At 59.0% G+C, this 25,178-nt stretch overlaps 3 protein-coding genes across 3 annotated transcripts; all 3 read right to left on the bottom strand.

Moving 5' to 3' along the window:
* Positions 1–2,284: 2,284 nt before the first annotated feature.
* On the bottom strand, positions 2,285–6,972 carry REXO2 (RNA exonuclease 2). The gene is made up of 7 exons (XM_074851093.1): positions 6,833–6,972; positions 6,655–6,738; positions 6,246–6,323; positions 4,185–4,296; positions 3,596–3,704; positions 3,238–3,291; positions 2,285–2,699 (listed from the first exon to the last, which is right to left on the bottom strand). The coding sequence occupies exons 1-7, from the start codon at positions 6,962–6,964 to the stop codon at positions 2,570–2,572; spliced, it is 699 nt and encodes a 232-aa protein (XP_074707194.1). The 5' UTR covers positions 6,965–6,972; the 3' UTR covers positions 2,285–2,569.
* Positions 6,973–7,253: 281 nt separating this feature from the next.
* RBM7 (RNA binding motif protein 7) lies at positions 7,254–9,919 on the bottom strand. The gene is made up of 5 exons (XM_074851148.1): positions 9,781–9,919; positions 9,388–9,550; positions 8,759–8,861; positions 8,258–8,351; positions 7,254–8,097 (listed from the first exon to the last, which is right to left on the bottom strand). The coding sequence occupies exons 1-5, from the start codon at positions 9,874–9,876 to the stop codon at positions 7,693–7,695; spliced, it is 861 nt and encodes a 286-aa protein (XP_074707249.1). The 5' UTR covers positions 9,877–9,919; the 3' UTR covers positions 7,254–7,692.
* Positions 9,920–13,706: 3,787 nt separating this feature from the next.
* On the bottom strand, positions 13,707–15,178 carry NNMT (nicotinamide N-methyltransferase). Its single transcript, XM_074894882.1, has 3 exons — positions 14,928–15,178; positions 14,329–14,536; positions 13,707–14,256 (listed from the first exon to the last, which is right to left on the bottom strand). The coding sequence occupies exons 1-3, from the start codon at positions 15,085–15,087 to the stop codon at positions 13,821–13,823; spliced, it is 804 nt and encodes a 267-aa protein (XP_074750983.1). The 5' UTR covers positions 15,088–15,178; the 3' UTR covers positions 13,707–13,820.
* Positions 15,179–25,178: the final 10,000 nt, after the last annotated feature.

The raw sequence follows: 25,178 nt of genomic DNA, 5'->3' as shown, positions 1-25,178 counted from the left end.
TCAGAAGCAAGAATAAACAATATTTAAAAATGTATAAACACAGATGGCATATTTTCCTTAAAAAAAATGTTTTGAGAAAAATAAAAGCCTCTTAAAAAGGAATAAAATATGAAAAGGAGGAGAAGTAGGTCAGAAAGAATAAGTCGAAGGGAGGGGGGGAAACTAACAAAACGGCAGTCGAAGGTAAAGCAGGTTCTGGTGGCGCGTGGCCGTGGCGTGGGGCCCGGCAGCTTTCGGTGAGTGTCTGCCGGGGGACGGCGACCCGCGCGGCTCCGAGCTGGATCCAGCACTGGCCCCGGGTGCCGGCGGGCGGGGAGCCGGCAGTGCCGCGGGCCAGGCACCTCGGGCACCTCTCCTGGTGCCGGCTGCGGCCCATCGTCCCGCGCAGCCTTTTGGGGAGAGGAGGGCCCGAGGCCGACCGGCACCAAGGCAGAGCAGGGCTGGAGATCCCCTGGGAGCCGCCCGGCCGAGCGGGGTCTGAGCCCGCTGGCAGCTGCTGGCGCACGGTAAATAAAGCCAGTCCCTCTGAATTGCCTTCGTACCTGGGAATCGGTGACCAAGGAGAGGGGCGTCTGAAAGACTCATTTATTTGCACCATTAACCATTTTAACGGCTTCTCTCCAATAACAATCGTTCCCACAGTGAGGAGCGCAGGTGTTCCAATAACAAGAGCGATGGAGAAGCGTTGCATGGTCATTATTATTAATGCCCTTCATAAAAATGAACCAGGGAGACACGCACCCCATGTGCTCTGTGACACCCTTCTGGTTTCTAGACCAGCAGCTCTGTTCTCCGGGCCAGCTCACCAGAGGTGGGCCAGTAGCCGTGGCCAAGAGGCAAGACGCCAGCTGCGAAGGGGCGGCATGAAAAGCGTCGCAGGGACTTGACTGCACCCGCACGTGGTGCTCGGCAGGAAATCTGCGCTCCAGGAAAACATTTTCAGGACTTCAAAATATGAAAAATGGCTTAAACATTTGAAGGATGTGCTCGGGGGACAGCCAGCAGCCCCTGTGCGAGAGGAGTTTCCGTGTGAAAAGCGAGCTGAAGGCACTCGTGCCTTCATTTCCCGTGCAGAGTAAATACCACGCGCAGCGGTGAATTATCTCACAGCAAAGCCTCTGCAGTGGGGGCTTCACTGATTCCAGCCATAAAAATAAAAGTTTGTTTTGCTGGTGTTAAACTATGGCTACATCTCGGGGAGGAGTGAACGATCCGTGCTCGGAGAAAGCGGTGCTGAGGCTCGAGCACCCTCGCTCCGGGGGCCAGGTGAGGCCGTGCGGGGCAGCGGGGCCGCAGTGGTGACGCGGGGATCTCCCAGCAGGGACGGGGACGTGACGCCGGGAGAGTCGGAAACTGAGCCAAGAAACGGCGATTTGAAACAACACGCACCCACGTCCCAGCGGGGGTGGTTACACACCGGAACACTTGAACAAAGGAAGTGATGGATTCACCAGGGTCTGCTGTTCTCACGCGGGGCTTCGGCGCGTTCCCGGAAGATGAGCTGTAACTCAGGGATGTTACTGGACTCTGTAGTGTTCGACGAAGCTGTCGGATGAGTAACTCCTGCTGCTGGCGGATCGAGAGGGTGAAATTCACAGAATCCCAGAATCATCCAGGCTGGAAAGGCCCTTGAAGCTCCTCCAGTCCAACCATGAACCTCACACTGACCATTCCCAACTCCACCAGATCCCTCAGCGCTGGGTCAGCCCGACTCTTCAACCCCTCCAGGGATGGGGACTCCCCCCCTGCCCTGGGCAGCCCATTCCAACGCCCAACAACCCCTTCTGGACAGAAATACTTCCTGATATCCCACCTATCCTGACCTGTGTTCAGCGGTGGATCAGAGGGGACGATCACAGCGGCTCCTCAGCCTCAAAGCCTGGAAATATTCACGCTCCTGGTAAGTATTTGTGTTTGGGTTTTGGCCGTGGCTGGGGCAGGGCCAGGCGGCGCGGCAGAGCCCTGCTCAGGCACATGCCCCATGGCGGGGCCACACTGCTCCCCGCTCGTCCGGCAGCCCCGGCTTGGGCTGGGGGGCTTAAGGTCTAACGTCTGTCACCTCCGAAAGAAGAGGGAGGCAGCAGCCGCACCTCGACAGTGGCGCGGGGGCTGCACTGCCCTACCCGCAGCCCGTTTCCAGACGGGGCACTGGCACGCGGCGCTCGTACCGCTGCTGGGTACCAGAAAGGGTTTCCCCGAGTGTTTTCTCGCGCCAAGCCACGAGAGGCTGGTTCACGCTGCAGCCTGCGCGAGCACAAAAGAAAGGCCGTGGGGAAACAGCAGCTTTCAACAGAACTGTTTTTATTGTGCAGTGAAAGACTGCGCCTAGGGCCGGAGCAGGAGGAGTATGGAACAGCCGGTTTTACCTAGCACAAGACGCTGCCGAGGCTCGAGCGTCGATCCCTTGCTGAGGTGGAGAAGCAGCAGGAACTCGGGCTCCCGTCTGCGTTTAACAGCTGTTAAGGAACACGGTAATGGAGGGGGGCGGCTTCTCGAGAGACCGGCCAACGGAAAAGAACCAGGAGACACATCTAGGAGGTGCTGCAGGATGGCAGGGTCAGGCGAGGAATCAGCTGGCAGCTTTATCGCTTTCTCCGTTCTCTATTAGTTTCCTTTTCTTTTCATCCGTTTTCCTCTTGAAGATGCTGTCTCTGTAGAACTGAAGCTCTTTGATGCTTTCCCTGATGTCATCAAGCGCTCTGAAAGAGAATTAAGGAGGGTTTCAAGATGCCTGCGCACCTCTTCAGCTCCTCCAGCGCTTCCGAGACTCCAGCCTGTGTGAAACCAAACCCGGACCCGCGCGGGCCACACAGCTGCTAGAAATAAACCAGCCCTCGCTACCCTCGGCTATGTGGGAAGCAATAAAAGTCCACCAGCACCGACGCACCGGGGAGAAACGCACAGCTTGTTAGTTTGTGTCACCGTGGGCCACGGAAGCTCCTGGAAGGCAACAGGTTCAACAGCTTCAGCTGTTAAAAGCAGTTCAGTGCGAGAGGAGATGTGTCGATGCTGCCAAACAAGCACCTGGGCTTGAACAGCGAACAGAGAATCTGCACAGAAACAGACACCGGTGACTCTCTGTTTTAATAACCCCTCTCCCTACACGGCCGGGCTTCAGAGGGGACAACACACCCATACGACAGCAGCAGAAGCGCGCGGCCTCTGCTGTGTCCTGCTCCCGGGAGCGCGGCTCCTGCAGGACAAGCCCTGCTCGGTGACAGACCCAAGCAGCCTCACCTGTGAGAAGCCGCTTTCTTTGGTGCAAACTCGTATTCTTCCGGGTACCAGCGTCTGTAAGCGGAAAAAAGAGCTACTTGAAAAAGGGAACTGGGGTTCAGCGACACGTCTGGTGGCTGCAGCCGGTCTGTTACAACCACTGAAAGAATTTCAGCTCCACTGGTGTCCAGAGAAGCCCCAAGCCCCGAGTCAGCGTGCTGCGAGCTCCAGAGCACGACACGGCTCGTTCTGCGCATCCCCCAAGCAGAGCAGAAGAAAGGAGGGGGCTGGGAGCAGTCTGAGGAGCGCGAGCCTCAGCATGGCGGCCCTGGCTGCCCAAGAGGATCCTTCCCGGGAGCGTCGCGTGGGGAACACTCACCGGCAAAGCTCTTTGACAGTGCTCACATCGATGATCCGGTAATGAAGATGCCTCATGAACTGAGGCATGTATTTGTCAAGGAATTTCTTATCTGCGTGAACAGAGTTACCTACAAAGACACAAAACAAGATGTTTCTTCAAAGACATGACGAAGCTGCTACGAACGACACGGGCCCGCGAAGCAGGCTGAGCGAGCGGGGGAAAGATCACAGGGCACGGAAAGCGGATCACAAGCAGCTCGTTTATCCCGTTTTCTGGTAAATATGATTGCGAAGGCTTGTCAGATTGTCACTGGGGGATCACACACCGCTTAAATACATAATCCCGTGTAAATACGCGGGGATCTCGCGGCTGCCGATGGCTGCCGCCCCGGACCGGACTGTGCGCACCAAAGTGTGAACGCAACAAAGAGCCGAGGATTCCTGGTGCAAGATCTGCCCGTGGGAACGCGCACCGTGGCTGACGCCACCGCCAGACCTCTCCATACTGAACAGGCTCTGCCCCGCCTGCTCGACCTCAGACGACCGAGGTGTCCCTGCACGAGCTGCACGGGGCGAGACCGTTATTGGTGAGAAGGAACATGCGTTACCTGCGAGAGGACAGAGACCCGGGGGTGTCTGCTGCCGTACGAAGGACAGGAACTCGTACTCCGCTTGCTGCAAGGAGATTTTACTCTCCTTCACAGCCTTCGTAAGGCCAGACTGCAAGAAAAGAGCCACCCGTCAGGAACCAGAAACACACTGCCACGAAAGGTGCTTCCAGAAACGCTCAGCGGCACAAGGCTGACCCTTGGGGTACTGTTTGCTCCCCAGTGTGTGCAGAAGCGCCGCCCGAGCTCTGTGTGCCAATGTTCTGGGCCCTTTCTCTCCCCGGACGCCTCCAGCAGCTGGCCGGACCAACGGCGGGGAAGTTAAAGCCCCCCCAGGCAAAGGCGAGCGCAGCCCGGCCCCTCCCTGCGCTGACCTGCCGGTGCCTCTGGGCCGGGTTTTCTCCCTCCCTGTTGCTGCCCTTCCTAGAGGTTCCTCCCAATTACCGAGAGCTCGTTAAGACACCCATACGCTCGTGACCCAGGTTCCTCCGTTTATTTTAAGGAGAGGCAGTCGCCTCCCCAGCACAGAGCAGTGGGTATAAACAAACAGAAACCATCAGGATCCTGCCTCAAGTGTTTATCAAGATGCCTATAAATCAGAAAAGTTCCTTCCTTTTTTTTTTTTTTTCAACAGTTAAATGTCAAATCTGCTCCAAGTGTTCTCAGTGATTTATTTCCATCTGGCTACGCTATATATTTCCATGACTGTGTCGCAAAAATCTACTTGACAGATCCAAGTGGTGGTTAAAAAATTCATTATGTGGCTGCATTTTCATCTATATTCTAATTGCTTCTCTTTTCTTAGTCAATTAAAAATAAGTAGCTCCTCAGGAGCAGCGATAACGTATGCTACCATCTTCAATTCACTCGTGAACCGAAGCAGAGTTTGAGTCCTCAGCTGGAGAAGGGGAAAAGCACCCATCACGGTAAATTAATATTAATTTTCCAAACTCTTGCTAATCCTTCCCAGGGAGAGTAAGATGCCAAAGGGGGGAGGAGAGGAGGGGTTATGGGTGTCTGAAAACTTCAGCCCTTAATTGAAAACTAACTCGAATTTCAATTCATAATCAGGGACTGGAAAATCCATTCGCTTTCTTGCTACTGGCAAGGAGGAAGCTTTCTTCAGTGCCTGAAAGAACTTAAAATAATCTCTTGCTGCAAAAGTTAAGCTTTCAGCAAAAAAATACGCTAGGCTTACAGTGCTGAGGGGACAGGCAAAATAACAATCCAATGTTTACGCTAAACTGGTCTGTTTCATTCTCCAAATATCTGAATTTGGAGTGATAAATTTGCATTTTGTCAGCTCTGGACTATTCTACAGTGATCTTGCACCTGTTCTTAGTTGGGACTTTAAGCCACGTCTTTCCCTTCTCCAGTAGAATTATTCTTTGAATTTTTTTACGCAACGCGGGCCAGGCTTCGCCGGAGGAGCTGGCAGCAGAGTCTGTGCAGCCCGGCCTGGAGCCGGGGCTCCCACAGAGCCAGACCGCGGCCGACACCTCTCCCAGCAAGACCCAGCTCCTTCGTCTGACGCCCAGAGACGCGGTGCCGAGCCTCTGCTTCCGGAGACGGGAACCGGCAGCACGGATCCGCCGTTCCCAGGCCCGTCGCCATGGGTCTCGCCCTGCCAGCACCTCTCCCCTGAGCTCTGTCCACGAGCAGTTGGCCTTGGCGGGTGCTTCTGGCTCCCAAGTCAGAAAGCAGCTTCCAGCACTATTCAAACTTATTAAAAACTGGACTACAAAGCACAGGCCGCTTTGGGGCAGTCTTGCTGCTGAGATACGGGATGAAGACTGAACATACGCGCACACTCCCTGCAGCTGCGCCACAGGTGACTCGCGAGACCTCGGGCACAACCTCACACACCAGCTCCTCGGGACAAAATAAGGGTGATACTTACTGTCTCCCACTCTTTATCTCCTCTGTTTGATTGCAAACTGCTCGGCACGGGAGTTGTCCCTTTTTAGCTGACTGTACTGCAACTACTAATTCTGAATTATACGTCACTCTCATCATTGTAAAGAAAGAGAAATTGCAGCGCGACTGCTGGAGGAGGGTTACCTTCCCGTGATGCTCCTTGCACCACTCGGACATGCTGTCCAGCAGCTCGTCGGGCTGATTAATAATCAAGTTGGGGCCCTGTCAGGAAGAGAAGACGACAATGGTAATGAAAACAAGTTTAGTATGAAGGAGTTTGAGCCCTGAGCCGCAACGCCACCCCGCACAGCCGCCCTGCCAGTTAGGGGGTGGCAGAAGCTGCTGTCTGGAGGGTGCAACACGGCACCTCAGACACGCAGAGCAACGGCCCCGTCCCCGCGCCCCTGTGTTGGAGCAGCAGGTGCCAGCGCGGCCAGGGCAGGGGTACCCCAAAGCCGCCCCGGCCGGGGCCCGACAGTTCTTTTTTCCAGCGTCCCCTGGAAGCAGAAAGGGGCCGAGCGGGTGCGGGCAGGGCCCGGCGGCTGCTGCTCACCTCTGCCAGGACGTTGAGGTCGGAGTCGGTGATGAGGCAGGCCATCTCCAGGATCTGGTCCTTCTCCACGTCCAGGCCCGTCATCTGCCCACAGAGCGCAGCGGCAGCGTCAGCGCGGCCGCGGGCCACCCGCGCCCCCCCGCCCCGCTCCCCCCTCCTGCCCTCCCGCGCCCCGCACCTCCAGGTCCACCCAGACCATCCGCTGGCCCATGCCGCCGCCGGCCATGCCCGCCGCCCGTCGCCGGCCCCGCCACAGCCGCCCGCCGCAGCTCCGCAGGCGGCCCAGGCCAGCGCGGCTGCCGCCCAGCATCGCCGCCAGGCCGCAAAGCGCCGCCGCCGCACTACAGCTCCCGGCAGGCACCGCGGCGCCGGCCCCCGCCGGGCGGGCGCAGGAGGCCGCGCGGGGTCTGCCGGGAGATGTAGGCGCGGCGGCCGCCGGGAGTTGTGGCGGCGGCGCGGGGGATGCTGGGAGCTGCCGGCGCGGCGGCGCGGGGGATGCCGGGAGTTGTAGGCGCGGGGGACGCCGGGAGCCGCCGCCTGTCCCGCCCGCCGGTAACACCGGATCCCCTCGGCCGAAAGGAGGAAGGTTTACCCACGGATGCGTTCCAGGGAGACTTTTAATGCTTTTCTCCGACACGAGGAACATTCACATATTCTGTAAAAACGGCGGGTGGAATATTTCAGCTGCCGGGAAGCCCCGGGCGCGCCGCAGCCCCACCAAGGGGGAACTGCCCCCGCGCCGGCTGCCGCCGCCTCCACCGCCACCGCGATGCCACCGGCCGCCTCACTGGGACGCGGCGACGCTCCCGCAGGAACTCCGGCGCGTTGGGCTTTTTCTCCGCCGAAAGCCCTGAGGTGCGGAGTTAACGTGTTTAGAGCCAAGGCGTGGGTCTAGGAGGACTACGCTGTCGTGTTTTACAAACATTAAAAGGTAACTTCGACGGGTTGAGTTTTGTGGGGTTGGGTGTTTTTTTTATGCGTTTCATACTCTGTAAGAAACACGGAGCTTTTTTGGGTGTCAAGTTCGTTAAACAGGCGCTAATGCCGCGACAGGTGCCACTTGGTCTCCCTGTAGCTCTCCCTGCGGTAGTCGTGGTCGTGGCTCCAGCCGTCCCGGTGCCTGTCCTCGTAGCTGGGCTCCTCTCGGCCCGCCCTGTAGTGATGCTCGGCGCCGCCGTCACCGTACTCCTCCCTCTTGGCGCGGCCGTGGTCGGGGCCCCGCTCCCCGAAGCGCGGCTCGCGGCCGAAGTGCCTGCCGTCGGGGTGGTAGGGGTGGGAGCTCAGCCGGCCCTTGCGCAGCGCGGGGGCCTCGGGGCGCCGCGGCCCCGGGGGGGCCAGCGAGGGGTGGAAGGTGTGAGGAGCGTGCTGGTAGCCGGGCGGGGCGAAGCCGGGCGGCTCGTGCTTCCCTGCGAAGGGAGGCTGCTGCCACATGGCGCTGCTCATCTGCAAAGAGAAGAGGAAAAGGGCCGGTGGACGCGGAGCGCTCCAAAAGCTCGTCCCCGCAGCCCCTCGGGACTGTTACAGGAGATGGGGACTCAGAGCGAGGGACAGCTCCGAGGCGCATCGTCTGTCGGCCGCGGGGTCGAACACGCGCACAGCGTACCGCCGCTTGTCGCTGAAGGCTCTCGGCCGACGGCAGAGACCGCTGCACCGGCGAGAATCCCGCTGCTACCGTACCCTCGGCGCTCCTGTCGTATCTGCAGAAGAACCAATTAGGAATTTTAGCCTTAAACTCAAGACTATCGCCGCCCGAGGGGCGCTTCCAGCCTCATCACGTTTCTCCCGTTACAAAGAAAATGACCGGCCAAGCTCTTGCTGCTTGGCGCGGACGCACTGGCATCGCACGTTTGGCAGCGCTCTCCCTGCTTCTCCTCAGCGGATTTTTTCTGTGCTCGTGTGAAAACACAACCCTTCTCTTTTTGCGTTGGGGTTTCAGGCACCAAGAACAGTACCGAGGGCACTAGGAATTCAAGCGCTCGCTCCGCACAGAAGAAAGACCAAAGCGCGCTTGGAAAGCGAGGCAGGAACGCGGCGAACGTGCGAACGCCGCTTCCTACTGCGACCTGCGCTCGCGTCCCTGCGGCGTGCACTGACGGGCTCGTACCTGCTGCAGGTCGATGCCGGGTGCGGCGCGCCGGACGGGCTGGTGCTGGCAGCTCCATGCGGGGAACAAGAGGGATTCCCATCTTGAGAGGCATGACTGCTTCCTGAAGGGAAACAAAACATTTCGAGTTAGGGGACCTTGGGTAGGAAGTGAACTCACAAAGCGCTGACAGTTGCCACGTGCTTAACGAGCTGTGGAGTTTAGTCAGCGACCTGCAGAAACGCACGGTCCAGTCCCCAAAAGGAGACGCTGCAACGAGCGGGAAAGATGGAATTGGGTGGCGATATTCTGACCGACCGGCATCAGGTGCAACTTTTACTGCTTACCTGATGGTTTACAACAGCCTTCAAGGGTACAAATGAATAATCCAAAAACAAAAACCCAAGGGAAGACTCGGCTCAGGGATTAACTCGGCCATAACTAACCGAAAGGTCCCGTTGAAGCACGGGGACAAAAGCACCCGCGTGCTCAACACCAGCCTTCCCCAAAATCATCGGCTATTGGGGAAACGAGCGTTTGGTGAGAAGCGTGTGCAATTAACCCAATTAAAGACAAATCTGTCACATGCTGACAGCAGCTTTACTTTCTCTCTAGTAACTGGGTTATTTGACATTTCTTTTCGCGGGTACCTGATCGGAACTGAATTTTGATGGGCCGTCCGTACAGCTTGATCCCGTTGAGCAGGCTCAACCCGTAAGGGACAGACTCTTCATGTTTGAAGTTCACAAACGCGAACTGCTTGGGTCTGCCGTCTCTGTCCTTGGGGATTTTAACCTTAATTACCGGCCCGGCCTGCGAACCGAGAAACAAAAAGGCGGTAAATAAAAACTGACCCGCTCGGGGTGGCGGTCGCCCCACGGAAGTTTGTCCCTCGGCGGCCGCCGTACCCGAGCCCGAGACCTCCCCAAGATGGCGGCCGCCGTACCTTCGCTCGAGCCCGCCCCAAAATGGCGGCCGCGGCCTCCCCGCCCCGCCCTCCCCTGGTATAAAGCGCGGGCGGGGCGGCGGGCGCCGGGCGGTACCTGGTGGAACAGCTCGAAGATGAGCTCCTCAGTGACTTTGGGGTCCAGGTTCCCCACGAAGAGGGTCCGGTCCGCCTCGGCCGCCGCCGCCCCCATCGCCGCGGCCGGGCAGCCCGCGCTCACCGCCGCTCCACTCTGCGCAGGCGCCGGCGGCGCCACGTCGTGCGTCACGTCATGCGTCCCGCGCGCGCGCGCCCCGCCCCTTCCGGCGGGCCCGGCTAGCGGGGCGGGAGGCGGCGGCGGCCGGTGCTGCGGGGCCGGCGCTCGGCGGGGGGAGCGGCCCCGGGGAGCCGGGGGGGGGGGGGGGGGGATGTGCAGCGCGCGGCGCGGCACAGCTTAAAAAAAACCCTAAATCGGTTATTTTCAGGCGGGACAACGCAGCGGGCCCCGCGGAGCGGTGCAGGCCCGGGGGGAGGCGGCGGGTGCCCCCCCGAGGGCTCCTGGCGCCAGGTCGCTGCTGGCGGGGCCGGGCGCTCTGCGGGAGCGGAGCTGCCCCCCGCTAGCCCCGCGGAGGCCTCGTCTGTCACCGGAGCAGCGCGGGGAGAGGCAGCGCGGCTGGAGGCGGCCGGAGAACGGCGCGTCCCGCCCCGCCGGCCGGTTGTACTGCCCCGGTCCCGGGCCGGGGGCTGCCCCGGGGAACCCCTGCGAGAAAGGGGCATGTCGGGGCGGGTGCTCGGGCCCAGCGCTGGACCGGCGGCTCCCGGCCGCTTCTCACCGGGGATTCTGCGCGCTGGCTCCCCTGCCCCGCCCGGGCGTCAGGAGCGGTTCTTCCAGCCACTGCAATCCCCGGGATGGTTCCAAGGCACCCGATGGAGAACGGGGGTATTTTCCATCTGGAAAAATTTTGAAAGGGGAAGTTGAACCTTCATTTTTCATTAGATTGCAACGCGTTATGGCAGATCCTATTTTCTTGTTAATTAGGCACTGTTCATTTTCTTCACTTCATTACTTACTACCGCACCTAGAATTTATATTCATTCGGTTTAATCGTGTTTGCCTGGTTACATTCTAAACAGTTACTCATTCAGAAAGGAAATTATTACCTCGCTCTGCCAGGACTTCCACTTTGCCTTAATTTCCCTGGAGTCTCGTTTACTTTCCTCTGCGTTTTCCCCTGTCGGGGTCCCCTTGGGCTCGGCTGGGAGCGTGTGTGGCGTTCGTGCCATCGCCCGCTTGCTCCGCGCGCCGTGGCCGTGCCCACGGGGCTGAACGCAGCCACCGCCGGGGACCCGCAGGAGGTGCCGACGGGCTCAGGCACTGCCCATCGCAGCCTCACGCGGCCCAGACCTGAGAAAACGCGCGAGGAGAGAACGGGGAACTGTGTCGGGTTTTTTCCCAGTCTTGTTCTCCGGATGCTGTTGTTGGTTTTTTCCCTTTTCGTGTTTCTATTTTACACTCCTTTTGCTCTTCAAAGAAGCAAAATAGAAAACCAGAAAGTTTTTTGCTTTGGTGGGCAAAACACATTCTTTAGCTGCCTATTTTCACTCTCAACGTGCAGGCACTCTTAAATACTGCAGAAACTTCAACCAATTCCACTCCAGAGGCAAAATGAGCAACTAGTCCTCCTTGGATGGAGCTTGTGCTCGTGCCTCGCGCCTCTTCCTCGGCCTTCCGGGTTACTACTCGGCTTTCTGGGTTACTACGTGGGGCTGTAGAGGCCCCGCGTCCCCCAGCTCGAGGCTCCAGCTCGGCTCTCCCGTGCTCTACAGGAGCCCAGCGGCGGCTCAGCCCTCTCACCCATCACGTTCCTGCCATCCCGCCACTGTCGCAGGCGTTGGCTGTGCCTTCCCTCTTGCCCCACCGTGCTCCTGCTCCTCCAGTTGTTCAGTGGGAACATGTGTAGTGGGTAGTGATGTGATAACGGGAGGCTTGATCCAAAAATTCCCTGCAGCCGGCGAGCAGGAACCCACAGTTATACCCAAGGGTGGAGAGATCAGTCAGACGAAGCCGTTGGAGATGACAGTTCTTTCTGTGGAGAGCCCAGGTCGGGGCAGCCACCGCGGTGGTGGCACACCTCATGCCCACGCGGGGTTTCCGTTAGGGCTGCTGGACGTCGGGGCTGAGCAGCGGCTGTACAGAGTGGGAGAGGCGCCGGCCAGAGAAACAGCCACTGAGCGAAACGAGCTCCAGCCGCTGCTCTGGCTTCGCCTTCAGGCGTGGGGCGAGTGGGGGTAGGTCACCCCTGATGAGGAGGGAGGGAAGGCAGGGGCCGGGGGGGCAGCTGCCCTCTCTCTCCACCCTCTCTGTCGCAGGGGCCGTGTCCTGCTCCCAAAGCTGGTGCAGGCGAGGGGGGAGCTGAGCCGGTCGCGGGGCGAGTTGGCGTCCTCCCGGCACGTGTCCGACCTGCGCCCGGCCTCGCCGCCTCCGGTGCTGCCACGATTTCTGTCAGCCAGCGGCAGGCAGAACACCGCCCAGCCTGCGAGCGGGGAAAGGCTTCCGATGCCTCCTGGCAGGTTGCGACAGAAGGGTAATTGTAGCTACAAACTTCTCCATGAAGGGAATCATTGTGCTTTTTAAACAGACCATAAAAATCCCCGGCGATGCCGATGTTCGAACAGTTAAACAGCGATTAAAGACGCCAGCGCTACAAGACCTGGGCATGTTATTTCCAGAGAACATGTCAGCAGCTGCTGAATTCCTGCGTTTACTGCGCCGCGCTGGCAGGCTCGGAGGTCTTTACGGAAACGGTGGCGTTATATTCAGCGTTAACTAGCGAGCCTCGCAGCTCCTGAGCTGCCTCCCAGCAGCCTCTGCTTCTCAGCCCCATTTCTCGGAGCTGGGTAACGAGGCCATTCCCGGTGCTCGCAGCACCAGAACCTCACACCAAGTGGAGCTGGCGGGGTCACCAACGTGGCGTCTCCTGGGGTCACGTACAACTCCCTGTAATAACTAGTAAGTCTGTGGCAGTGCCAGTGTTGCCCTACAGCCCTAAAGACTTCAGTGGGGTTTTCTTTAATTAGGTTTTTACCCAGAAACCTAAAGGCGATGGGACGGGGTGGAGGCCGAACCCCTCCAGCTCCTCGCTGGAGCTGCTGTGGCAGCTGGCGACCGGGACTCATTTCAACCTTTTGCCTCCGCCCTGGGCTGTAGCACTCGCTCTTCCTTTAGGCCAGCCTCTTCTGTCAGAAGCAGGACGGTTTGTGGCAGGGCTCTGTGTATATCCAGCGAGAAAATTTCCTATTTCTGTAGCTATTCTCGCTCTGGAACCAAAACTACCCCAAAAGAAAGTCAGTATGAGCAAAGGGAGGGGGAGCTTCGGCAACAGATCCCAAACATTTGTTCTAAATAACTGCCGAGAATTGAGTTGAATGTGCTGATGTGAATTATTATTAAAACTGTCTAGGCTGGAGCGTCTCTAAAACGAACCTCTGCTGTGCCACAGCTCTGGCTGCCTGTAACCGCGGGAGGCGGCAGCTTCAGGGGAGCAGCGTTTCCCCCCGCCAGCCCTGCCCGCCCCGTCCCCGCGGGCGTGCCACTGCCCGCTGGATGTGTCGCTGGGCCCGCAGCGGTTCGTCAAACAATTTTTACGGGTTTACTGCAAGGATCAGCAGGTGCTCTGGGTTCTGTGAGCGCTGGGGGTTGGCTGGCTGCAAGGCACGCTGCTCCCCTTGACAGCATCGGTTCTTTCCCCCAACTTTTCAGGCAAAACACGGAGGATTTGGCCACAAACCAGAAACAGGTCTGGGTTTGCACAATCCCGCTGCCTTTGTGGCCAAAATTTTTCCCATAAGAATGAATTTTGGCCCTGAGGAAGTGTGTCACGGCTGAAGGAGGGGGGCTCCTCAGCAGCTCTGCTTTGACTCGGGGGGGTGGCAGGGGAGGGGCTGGGGTGCAGTTTCTGTTTCGGGGGTTCCTCCGGGCCAGGGCTGCCGGGGTGCAGCCGGAGCTTCGAGAGCGCACTGCAGAAATCCCAGCCACAGACACTGTTCGAGCACTCGTGCATTTATTTGCTTTCAGCTACGGGGGCAAGAGGCTGCAGGTTACACTCTTGGGGCTCTTGGCAGCGGAGACACTGCTGTTTGCCTGCCCAGGACCCCGCATTACCCGGTGCCGGGGTCCCGCTTGCGCGCCACGAGGCTCAGCACGGCGTCGCAGTCCACGCGGATGTCGCCGGGCGGGTGCGGCTGGACCTCGCTGAACCTCACGTCAAAGCCCGCAGCCCCCACGGCCTCCTCCACGTCGCTCCTCTCCAGGTAGAGGCAGGAGAAAACCTGGTTGCTGAAGGCGTAGTAGGTCTCCCGGAGGACGGTCAGCAGCACCAGGTGCCCCCCCGGCTTGACAAGGGCCCCGAGGTTTCTCAGGGCACTGCGGAAGGTGGCCAGGTCCTTGCAGGCGCCCTCCAGGCAGAGGGTGGAGAGGAGGCAGTCGGCGGGAGGCAGGGACACGGGCTCCGTGGGGTTGGCTCTGGTCACGTCGCACTTCAGAACCTGCCTCACCTTCTTCCTCACATTCTCCTCTTTCTCAGCCCACTTCTCTCTGGCAAGGAAATAAATAATTAGCTGAAGGCTTGTTACATGCGCGGCAGCGGGTGGCCGAAGCCGCCCTCACCTGTCCCCCTCCAGCTCGCAGACGTATTTCACCACCGGGCTCCAGTCAAAGGCTCCTGCTTCGTTCTTCAGCCACTTCTGCAGCTCCCGGCGGTTCTGGTCCGTGTAGTCCAGGGCCAGGATCTCCTGGAAGCGCTCGCAGGCGGACAGGAGCTGGTAGATGGTGGGGCCGCACCCAACGTCGACCAAGGTCTGGCCGCTCAGTCCCTCTGGTGCAGAGGTTGGGGGAAAGCCCCTCGCAGTCAGGACGGAGACAGTGCCCAGGGCAGCAGCGTCCCACGCCTCCCCCAACCCCGAAACGCCCTCCCGGGTGCTGCAGCCCCCCCCAGCCCGGTGTCCCCGGCGTGGGGGAAGACCCCCCAGCCCTGCCCCTGGAGCAGAGGCCCTGGCCCCCACCCGCCCCCCAGCCCGGATTTGAGGGTGTTTCCAGAAACCATGGCACTGCCTCATAGGCAGAGATCCGCACACGTACACATGTACACCCCCGAAAGGTGCGCGGGGGTGTCCGCGGCGTGTTTGGGGCGTGGGCCAAGCTGCGGGCAGCCCTGCAAATGGCGCCGTCGGCAGCTGCCCGTCACCCCGGGGGAGGGGGACACTCACCCAGGGAGAACATTTTATACAGGCTCTTCAGGTTTTTTGTCAGAAACGCGTTTGGCTGTCCCCGGCTGTCGGTCAAGGTGTAAAACGCTTTCAAATACTCCTGAGGGTTGAAACTCCGCTGGTAAACTTCGGCCTCCGTGAAGATGGCCGGAGCCTCCATGCTGCCGACACCGACTGTGCCGCTCGCTCCTCCCGCCCTGCGCTGCCCAGCCCGCTCCTACTTTCGGTTTTAACCTCCCTCCCGCGGCCCTGGCTGCCGGCCGGACACGCTCCTTTCTCCCGCTCTCCGTTGTTGCACCAAGCTTTACTTCTCCCATAACAACTCGCTGTTGCAATCCCCCCAGCACCCCCAAACCGCGCAGTCCCCTGCAGGAACGTCCGTAGCCCGTGGCAATCCCTGGGATCCCACGACACCTCCCTGGCTTTACAGTAGGGACGCGGCGGGGAAGTTTGGAGGCCGTGAGATGCCCTGGCAGAGCCTGGCAGCGTCTCTGCTCTCGGAAGGAGGAGTCGCTGCCCGTCTGCCAGAAGCGCCTGCCGAAATTTCCGTTCTGTTCCAGTGGGTTTGTCGTGGGGTTTTTTTCAGGTTTTCCTTGGTGAACTGCAATTTCCCCTCATTGCCCCGAAAACCAGAATATTCCCAGCCTTTTGCCTTGAGCTGGCGCCAGGCCCTGCGCCCCTGCCCACTGCCTGAGGGGGGTCCCCGCAGCCCCTCGGCCGCGGTGCCGGGAGGGGATGCGGTGGCAGCCGCCTCCTTCGCCGTCCCCGCCACGAAGAGGCAGCAGAGCCCCGCACTTCTGGCGGCGGCCGGTCCCCGCAGCCTCTCGGCCTCTTCCCGCTCCCCCAGCGGGAGCCGAGATGATCAAACGGTTTTAGGCTCATTACCGCCTCCGAACCTCTATAATTGGCCTTTGCTTTTTTAAAGATCTGTCATTAGTAGTGACAGGCGGACGAGCCACCGTATCATCCTCAAACTAATAAGCACCATTTCAGATCCCGAGGTGACTTTGCCTAACGAACGCCGCTCGCCGAACCGCGTGCGCGGCCAGGCCTGCTGATGCGAAACCAGCTGCCGAAGACATGAAGCGTGAAAGGGATGTCAGCTTGAAAGATGAACACGTTAAAGAGGCTTGGCTTCTGAGAGCAAAGCCAACAACAAGCGCTCCCTGCTACTCTGGCACCGACACCCCGGCTGAAACAGCCTCTACAGCCACTGGCCCCGCCAGAGCCCTACTGGCCACGGCACACGGGCCCGGGGGCGTCATTGCCACGGGGTGTCAGCTCCAAAGCAGACGCGGCTGCTCCCCGCCGTGCGGCTGGAAGCCCGAAGATAAATCCTGTTGCTGCCAGGAGTTTTGTCCACAACACCTGAAATCTCGGTGCTGCCACAGGAACGGGAGATGGGGAGGAGGCGAATTTGCCCCCCCCATTAAATCCTGGGCCTCGAGGAACCGTCTGACATGCTGCCACCCCGTCTCACCCCCCGCACACGCGCCAGGCTGCGAGGGGACGCCCTCACGGAAGGGAAGGTGCCAGCAGCAAAGCTGATACCAACGTTTAAAATCCAGCGACGCTTCGGTCCGTGCCCGCAGGGAAAGTGCTGGGGTGGGAAGGGGCAGCAACACTCCTTGCCAGCCCCGAATCGCACTCCTGCAGGGCCCCCAGGCCCCCATTCCCACTCCTCATGCCAGATTTACATTTTTCCTGAGGTTTTCTTGCCTCACTGGCTCCCAAGGGCTGGGGAGACGTGTCCGATGAGAGTCACCGATCAAATTTGAGCCATCACCCACGGCTTGCTGCGGTCGGCTCCATGCTGAGCATCCCCGCGGGCGCAGCGGGGCTCGGGGAGCAGCCTGAGCACCACAGCCAAGCCCAAACGCACGCGCCCTGGCCGGGCGCTGAATTTCGTGTTTCTGAGCCGCTGGGCTGAGGCGTACGAGCAGCACAGCCCTGCTGCCGGCTGCAGCCGGGGGGCTTTGGCTGGTTTCTGGTGCCGTTTGCTGGCGCAGCGCTCGCGCTTTGCTCCGTAGAGCCTGTTTTCACTCATCGAACGACATGATTTGGGGATAAAAGGGTAAAGCGTCGGCACCCGGAGTGCCTTGGGGTGTTCCTGAGCGGGAGGGGGGAGCACCACGAGGCTCCGCACGTCTTGCTGCCGCCCAGGCCGCCAGCCCGGCACTCCCCGCTCCTGGAGATGGAATGCAGAGCCCGTCTCTGCGGCCTCCGAGCCCGGAGCAGCCCCCGAACGGCTCTGCCACTCCAGCTTTCCATCTCCATTGAAACCTCGGCTCCAGACGTCTGATTTCCATTTTCCCCCGTACTTTTAGTTCAATCAAAGTGTGTGATTAGGGCTCTGCGGGCTCCATTGTCATCTCTACCTAAGTGCTTCTCTGATTGATATAAACAGCATTTCGATATTTACACTGTGCAACGTATCGCTCTGCTTACTTTCCTGGATAATGCACGAAATCTGCCATTACAGCGAGGAAAAACAACACAAAAAAAAAGAAGTCCCTGCAGAAAGCTGCCGGGAGGGGAGGAGGGGAGGAGGGGAGGAGGGGAGGGCAGCGCTGATGTCCTGATGGGCCAGGGCTGTGCCCCATCAGCCTGAGGAGCAGCACCTGGGGCTCGTCCCATCACCTGGGCACCTTATAAAGGCGGGTGGGAGTGGGGGGGATCTTGGCACCAGCAGCATCTCCAAGAGCTGCGTTGGAAGCAGCTGGTCTGTGCCCTGAGTGCTGGATCAGCTCCGGGCTCGGCCTGGCTTTAAGCCTTGGCAGCCCCAGGGCTGATCCTGGGCCTTGCCCCTGGCAGTGCTGGGGCCCCTCAGTGCGCTCCAGCCCCCCGGTACCTGTCCCACCCTCCTGCCGTGTCCTTGCCCTGGAGAGAGGTAAGCGAGAGGCCGGGGCAGTGTCGAGCGGCGCGGGGTGTGCCCAGGGAGGGGAGGTGGGCTCTGAGGGGGTGAACAAACACAGCTCTGCTCTGCGGTCTGGGCTTTTCGCTGCCCTGGGCTCTAGATGCTGCTCGCCTTCATGTTTGCGGGAATCTGTGTAAAGTAAGCACCTGACAAACAAATGTTTCTCAGCTGAGATACTGTTTGGAGAGGGAAGCAGAAGTTCCTTTGGACGAAAACACTGGTTATTTGAAAAAAGTAGAGACAATGTGCTTTTTAAAGGAGAAAACGCACTTGCTGTCTGAAATGCAACAGTTCCTCAGGGGCTTTTTGCAAACTCCCCAGCTCCCTCTCGCAAGCGTCATTCGGCTTCCCCGGGTGGAAGCTCCTGTGTGTGGGTCTGGAGAGATGGAGCGGGGGCAAGGCAGGGTTCCTGGGGTACCTGCGGGGCACCGGGGCTTCTCAGGGAGCTGGTTGGAAGCTGTTGGTTGTTTCGCTTGTTGCAGAAAACACTTAAAGTTTTTTCCTGTATTTTACTTGGTCAGAAGCGTTGCGCTTCAAGTTCCCCATTGGACTTGGAGGAATAACCCCCGCTGCCGCGCTGTTCCCTCTGCCCCTCCTCCCGGGGCAGAAGCAGGTGTAGATGCTCGGCTGATTTTCTCGGTTGCGTGTGCATCGATATGATCTTAGTTCAATTACACATAATTAATAAACGGGTGTGCTGCTGGAATCCTGCCCCGGGTCTCACCCTGTGCCTTTTGCTCCCCGAGAGGCTCCTGCCTGCGGCGGGGCCGGGGCACAGCGCCGGGAACAAAAGGCGCCTCTTCCTCCGCGTGGTGCAGAGGATCCCGAACAAAAGGTTCACGTTCCCCCGCGCGCTTCTCTTTCTTCCTCTCACTCGCCTTTCTTTTCTCCTGCTCTTCGATGGAGAGTTAAACAGTTCTCTTTCTGGTTTGAATTTCTCTGTGCTGCAACAAGAAACTAGCAATTAACTATTATAAGGCTGTTTTACAGTCCTGTGGAAACCCTTGCCATCCACTTGGTTTTAAATGGGTCTATCTTTTATTCCTAGTTTTCGGGAGTGTAAAACTTTACAGCATTTGCTGCAAACCTTCATACTTTGCTTTGCAGTTTATTGCTCCCTCTGCAGATATATCTTACTCATAAATAAGGCTTTCATCTCTGCAGGACTGGTGTAGGAACCGCAGTGCCTCTGAGCAGCTTCATTAATGGGACTTTGCCTCGAAATCTGGGCATGATTCATCTCGAAGCCTGGCCTTGCCTTGGCCCGGCGGCGCGGAGCTTGGCGGAAGTGCCGTGGCGGCAGCAGGTTGCTCGGCCGCGCGATTCACGCCCCGGGCAGCGAATCCCTGCGGCTCCGGGGGACGCGGAAGGTGGCTCTGGAGTGGGGCGTGAGCTGGGTCTCGGCGCTGGGGCGGCTCTGGGCGCAGAGGTGCTGCAGCCTTGGAGCACGGGGAAGGGGAACGGGGCTGCCCTGGCCAGTCCCCTGAGCTGGGCTGGTGCAGGACCGTACTGCTGCGCGTCCGGCGCCTCGCGTGATAACGCGGCAAACGGAGGCGCGTCCGAGGGGCGAAGGGGCCTGGGGCCTCGGTGCAAGGGCTCTGCCCTACGGCCCACGACGCTGGGCTGCGCCGCAGATCCTCCCTCATGGCCTCGCAGGGTGCCAGGGTGCTCCGCAGCAGGCAGGAGCATCTGCGGAAATCCGGGCTCCTGTGGCCACATCCCATGTGGGCGTGGATCGACCCCGGGGTCGGCAGAGCAGCACCTTCCATCGCTGAGCTGTCCCGGGGCAGCTGCTCGTACTCGGTGCGCTGCTTTAGGTGGAGAGTTGTCTCTCTTGAACAGCGATTGTTTACCGGTTATTTTAAAAACAGCTTTATTTTCCCTTGCTGAGCAGTGAACGTGACTGCTCGCAGCTCCCGTGGTACGAGGGACGAGTGAAGAGGTCGAACGGAGGAAGCTGAGGTCTGACGTGGGCGCTCTGGAGCCTGATGACCGCCCCAGAGCTTTCACTTCACTGGGAACGCTCAGAGGGGTCTGTTACCTTATGGCCCGTTCCTCTGGGAGCTGCAGAGATCTGCTGCGCTTCACATCCCAGAACGTGCCGCTGTTGGCGTGGATGGAGCTTCTCCACGCCGTCAGTTTTCAGCAGCCAAGCCAGAAGCCAGGGTGTGGAAATGGAGGCACGAAGGGTTTTACCCACTGCGGGTTCTGCCTGTCCCTCCGGGAAGGGGATGGGGGGTGCTCAGCACCTGGGCGTTCACAGTAGGTGCGAGGGGACCAGGCCCTGCCGCAGACCCAGACCAGCCGCTCTTTTTCCGGGACTGTCATGACACAAAGGATTCGGAAAGGTGTGGGATATTAATTGCAGCTTTCAGCCCCCTGCATGCTACATGGTAATTTCGTCGCATTACAGTGATAGTGGTTTTAAAAGTCGCCCTCCTCCCGTCCCCTTTTAACGAAATACGTCTTGTTTCTCAAAAACACATTTAGGGCCAATTTGTTTAGCGTCCAGAATGGCAGCAATTAAAGTAGTGTTGTGCGTTTGGAATAAATGGAGTAATGCTCGCCTGAGCGTGACCTCTGCCGCGAGGAGGGAGCCGGCTGGGAGGGTTCTGCCAATCGGCGGCACCGGCTGCTGTGCCCCAGGTCTCCAAAAACAGGGAGCCCTCCACTGCGTTGCTAAAGCCACTTTACCGGGGAGAAATGGGGCCTGTTTAGAAACACAGGACCCCCTGCCCCGCTGGGCAGGCCCGAGCTCGGGTCTCCCTGTGCGGTGGCAGCCCCCAGCCGCGGGAGGGACCGGGGCGGCCGCGCTGGCAGGCGCCGCCTGAGCCGATGGTTTATGGCACCGTGTGCCGGTACCTGCCGCCGAGGCTCCAAATGTCAGAGCCGGGTGCGGGGGGGCAGGCAGCAGGAACAGGTGGGCTGCGTGTGTCTCCGGGGCCCCACTAATTCACAGGGAATAAATTAATGATGGGAATGGGGACAAAGTCCTATTCTGGGTGCAGGTGACTGAGCAATTCCCTTCTGGCGGGCGGAGGGGGGGGGAGGGAGACCTGTCATCATCTGACTGCGTTTGATTTTATTGTCTGAGCCAGCCTTAAAGGTATCCTGCGTTCAGCACTGGCTTTGCTCTTGCTCGGGGTTTGGGAAGCGGTGCCGAGCCTCGCCTAAAATAACGAGCGCCTCTGCTAATTACATGAGGCCGCCTGTTTGCAACACGGGCTGTCTCTTGCATCTTCCCCATAAAGGAACCGAAGGTTTCCTTCGCTCCCGGAGAGACGGGAGATGTTCTGAGCTAATGACACCAGCCCCGTCAGTAGAAGGTGTAAAGCCATTTGCACCCGCACAGCCTTTGCACCGGCCCAGGGTGGCTCGGCGGGGCAGGAGCAGGCCCTGGCAGGGAGGGGCGGCTTCTGCGGCCCCCTCCCCTCGTCCACATGAGAGGTGGTGCCCTGTGGGGGGAAGGTGTGGCTGAAAGGGTGCTTGGTGAGGAACTGTCCAAAAATACTGGGAAAAGGGAAAAATACAGGCATGGCACTCTATTAAATGAGCTGTGTGACAAACTGCTGTTCCCCACAGACTCTTTCCAGCCGGGCTTTCCCTGTCTGTGCCGTCTTTGCAGGGTTCCTGAGTCGGCCTTTGGCAAAGCGATGTTGTGTCTGTGGTGTCCGGTGCAGATTGTCCCCTGGCAGCTGCACTCTTGGGGTTCTCTTCAGCCTGCGACTGGCCTGGCAGGGGGAAGGTTAACGAACACCTGCCGTGTTCCTCGAACATTCCTTAAACTTGCTTAGACGCCCCAGCGCTGCCTTCCTGCTGCAGGCACCCGCGGGTCTCCCCAGCGCTGAAATCACCCTCGCTGTGGGGAAAGCGGCGCGCGTCTGTAAGTGGTTTGGGGTCCCCATGCCACAGCGAGGGCGCAGGTCAGAGCCTGAAAATGAGAACGGCTCTTTTATTAATTGTGTTCCTGCCTACAGTTACCACCAGCATTTATGGGGGAGTGGCCGGCCGCGTACCGAGGCAGCGGGCCGGGTCCCCAGCGCGGCTCTGGAGCCCATCCGGATCCATCCCATGATAACCAATAAATTAACATGCAACGAGTGTTGCAGCTGCTCTAATTTTTGCACTGCACAAATGAGATTTTGTGGGGTGTTTACAGCTGCAGCTGGCCGTGAAGAATATTGGTGAGTGAAGCCGCTTGGATTAATACGTAATTATTAACTGGGAGACATGAACCTGTAACTGGCTTGGAGGGCAGCTGGCGCGAGCCGTGCGGCAGGGAGCAGCGGGCTCTCTCCAGCTCTGCCTCTAGGAAGCACTCTGACCTCAGGGAAACCGCTGCCGCGCTCCCAAAATGGGGAAACTCACTCCGAGTAACGCTGCCGAGCGGGCGCAGCTTCCTTAGTGTTTGCAAAGCGCCTTCTGGGAGACCCTTGGCTTGGGAGCGGGCAAGAAGCGCGGGCGAGGGACAGACCCCACTGCAGAAGAGCTGGGAAATGCACCGGGGGAGATGGACCTGCTTGTTTCTGGAGCTGGAAACCCCCTCCTGGGGGTGGGGGGGTTCCCCTCCAAAACGGGGGTGCCTGGGACGAGGTGAAAGCCAGTCTCGGAGGCTGCAGTTCGAGATGGAGCGTGGTGCCGGGAGGGGCCGGGGGAAGGATTGTTAATGAGGCACGGTGGGTGCTGCTGCTGAACCCTCTCACCCCGCAGAAGCGCGGGAGAGACGAAGCTTCTGCTCCCCGGCCCAAGGAGCCCACGCAGATGGCGGGGAGATAAATGACACCATCTCCGTACTGTAGTGGCTTGGCTGTAATTTCTGAAAGACATTTATTAGAGGCAGCCTTCCCTTTTTCAGGGACTGTGACTCCTCGGGCAGAGGGAATTGCGACGGGGAAGGTGGAAAGCGCAACCCAGCGTTACTGATGAGAGCGGTGCCCAAAACCCCATCCATTCCTCTCCTCCAATTTTCTCCTCTGACAATTTATAGGTTAGTTTGATGCTTGAATAGCTGTGTGTCTCTAGTAATATGTATTCTCCGTAAGTATTCCCCGCTGTGGCATATCCTAAGAGAACTCCATCAAATAATTATCTTCCCTTTTATTTATTCACAGTCTTTTCACTCGATCTGCATCACGATAAAATATTCCAATGGTTTCCTCTTAGCACCGAGCCTTCCCCAGATTGTAAAGTGTATTTATGTACAGTATTAAATCCGCTCTGCGCAGCTCTTTATCTCGGCGCTTTCCTTGTTTGATGCCACCGTCGGGTGCTGGCCCCGGCCACCTCCTGCCTCGACACCCCGCCCCACCGGGGCTCGTGCCGAGCCTGTGCCGCTCGCCCGAAGCCTGGGCTGGGAGAGGTGGCCGAGGACAAAGCTGCTGCTGGTGTGGCGGGGCGGAGAAGGGCCACCCCCCCCGCCCCCCCGGGCAACCTTCTTGTCTCCCTCCCTCACGCTTCGAGCCGGGATGTCGCGGCCGTGCAGAGCCCAGTCGCCTGCTGCCAGCAGGAGGACGTGACTGCAGGACGGCCGAGTGCAATCAGAGCCGGGAAGAAACCAATAACCTCTTTTTTTCCCCCCCCCCCTCCGGAGGGACTGAAAGAGCAGCGCTGCTCTTCTCCGAGGACTTGTCGGGTCTCCCGCGCCGCAGCTGGGCCGATGGCCTCTCGGGGAGGGCGGCTGCTCTGAGAAGCACTTGCCATCCCCAGGGCAGCTTTTTAGAGGTGAAGACGGGTGATTTCAGGGGATGATGTGCAGAGTCCGAGGGACAGCTTCCCGTGCTGGTGAGTGTTTGGGAGCAGTCCTCGGAGGAGGTGCAGCCACGCCGGCATACAGCTGTCACCCGTGGCCTGAGACGTCCCTTCCCCACAGGACAGCAGGTCCATGTTTGCAAGTCGGAGAACTGCAGCACTTCCAAAACCAGTATGTCCTCCTCTTCCCGCGGATCGCGGTGTGCAGCCTGACGGGGAGTATTTGGTGTCCGGCGCCGCGGTTCGTGGCTTTCAAAAGCCCCTTGTGAGGGCGGGAGCGGTGGCTGCGCCCACCCGGGATGCGCGGGCAGCATCTTGGCGAGCGCCTGCAGGCCTGAGCTCTCCGAGGGTCTTCTGGCCTGAAAGGCCTCACGTGTCAAAACTTAAAATCTGTCGCACCGCTTGGGATTTCATTACACCGGCAGAGCTCTACAGCTCTCTGGGGCTGAGGGAGTCGAAGCGAGTTTAACTTTATTTTTGAGTTGGCTTCCGCCACTCTTTCCAAGCATGCGAGCCCTTGCCGGGAGCCTGCGAGGCGGCGGCAGCAGCTCCGCTTCCTCCCACGTCTGGTTGCCGTGATGAGAGGACAGTGGTTCAGAAGTTAGTCACGGAACGAAATAGCAGTGACCGTTCATAATCGTGGCTTTTATTCCCCGCTTCGCCTACGGTCAGCTCGCCCGGTCGGCAGAGAGGCCGGGGAAAGGGGCCGCTGCCGGGAGCGGGAGATGCTGGGAGACGAGCGGCCGTGCCGAGGGCGATGACCGTGGTGCTCCCGCTCGCTCGGCTCCGGTAGCTCTTCGACGTGGCTCCCCCTCGAATCGCGGAGAGGCGAGTTCCCCAGCAAGGGTTAACTGAGTGTATAAAATTGATTGCGATTTTAGTAATTCAGTATAATCACAGTCTACCAGCAGGTTGCTTTTCCAGCAGGAGGGTTTGGAATTATTTTCTGGAGTTTGCAATATAGAACTTAAATTAAGCCTCAGAAGTCAGAGGAGCTCTGCTGCATCTCTAATGTGGTGCTAAATTCTCAGCAGCACATTCTCTGTATTAAAGCCTTTGCTAGCAATTAGGTTCATTAACTATCACAATACCTTATTTATTACTCGGCATGCCATATGGTTTCCCAGCTAAAGAATGGCACCCGTTCTAGCACAGACCATTTGGCATCATAAAAATGTTAACAAATAATGTTATGGCTCTCAAGGGCAAAAGGGCTCGCTGGGTTGCAGGTCTGAACGGCAGGAGAGAATATGAAAACATTTTTCTTCTATGGCAAAATAAAGAATTCCTCGAGACAGAAGTATTCAAAGAATATCACGCTCGCATCACGCAAATGGGAGTTTTATACATGCCCATAATGGTTATGTCAATATTTGCAGCAGGCAGTGCTCTCACTCATCTCCTTTCCTTCCCCCTCTTCTCCTCCCTCTGAGCACGGACCTTGGCGGGAGCACCGGTGGAGGAGGACCCGCCTCCATACAAGCGTGCCTCGGCGTGTACCCCCAGGTCCTGCTCTTTTTGGGTGGCCATTGCTTTCTGGCGCCTGCCCCTCGGGGTGGGGTGAATCATCCAGCGCTGCCCGACTG

Source organism: Strix uralensis, chromosome 26 (assembly GCF_047716275.1).
Source record: "Strix uralensis isolate ZFMK-TIS-50842 chromosome 26, bStrUra1, whole genome shotgun sequence".
NCBI lineage: Eukaryota > Metazoa > Chordata > Aves > Strigiformes > Strigidae > Strix > Strix uralensis.
The sequence above is the reverse complement of the archived record's forward strand: the minus strand, read 5'-3'. Positions and strand labels throughout refer to the sequence as shown.

Coding starts and splice junctions, on each gene's coding strand:
- REXO2 (XM_074851093.1), bottom strand. CDS start 6,964: ATGCTGGGCGGCAGCCGCGCTGGCCTGGGCCGCCTGCGGAGCTGCGGC. Junction 6,324..6,654: donor ACCTCAACGTCCTGGCAGAG/GTGAGCAGCAGC, acceptor TCTTCCTGACAG/GGCCCCAACTTGATTATTAA. Junction 2,700..3,237: donor AAGAAAGCGGCTTCTCACAG/GTGAGGCTGCTT, acceptor ATTCTCTTTCAG/AGCGCTTGATGACATCAGGG.
- RBM7 (XM_074851148.1), bottom strand. CDS start 9,876: ATGGGGGCGGCGGCGGCCGAGGCGGACCGGACCCTCTTCGTGGGGAAC. Junction 9,551..9,780: donor TCTTCGAGCTGTTCCACCAG/GTACCGCCCGGC, acceptor CTCGGTTCGCAG/GCCGGGCCGGTAATTAAGGT. Junction 8,098..8,257: donor GCCTTCAGCGACAAGCGGCG/GTACGCTGTGCG, acceptor TTCTCTTTGCAG/ATGAGCAGCGCCATGTGGCA.
- NNMT (XM_074894882.1), bottom strand. CDS start 15,087: ATGGAGGCTCCGGCCATCTTCACGGAGGCCGAAGTTTACCAGCGGAGT. Junction 14,537..14,927: donor GTATAAAATGTTCTCCCTGG/GTGAGTGTCCCC, acceptor CCTCTGCACCAG/AGGGACTGAGCGGCCAGACC. Junction 14,257..14,328: donor TGCGAGCTGGAGGGGGACAG/GTGAGGGCGGCT, acceptor TTTCCTTGCCAG/AGAGAAGTGGGCTGAGAAAG.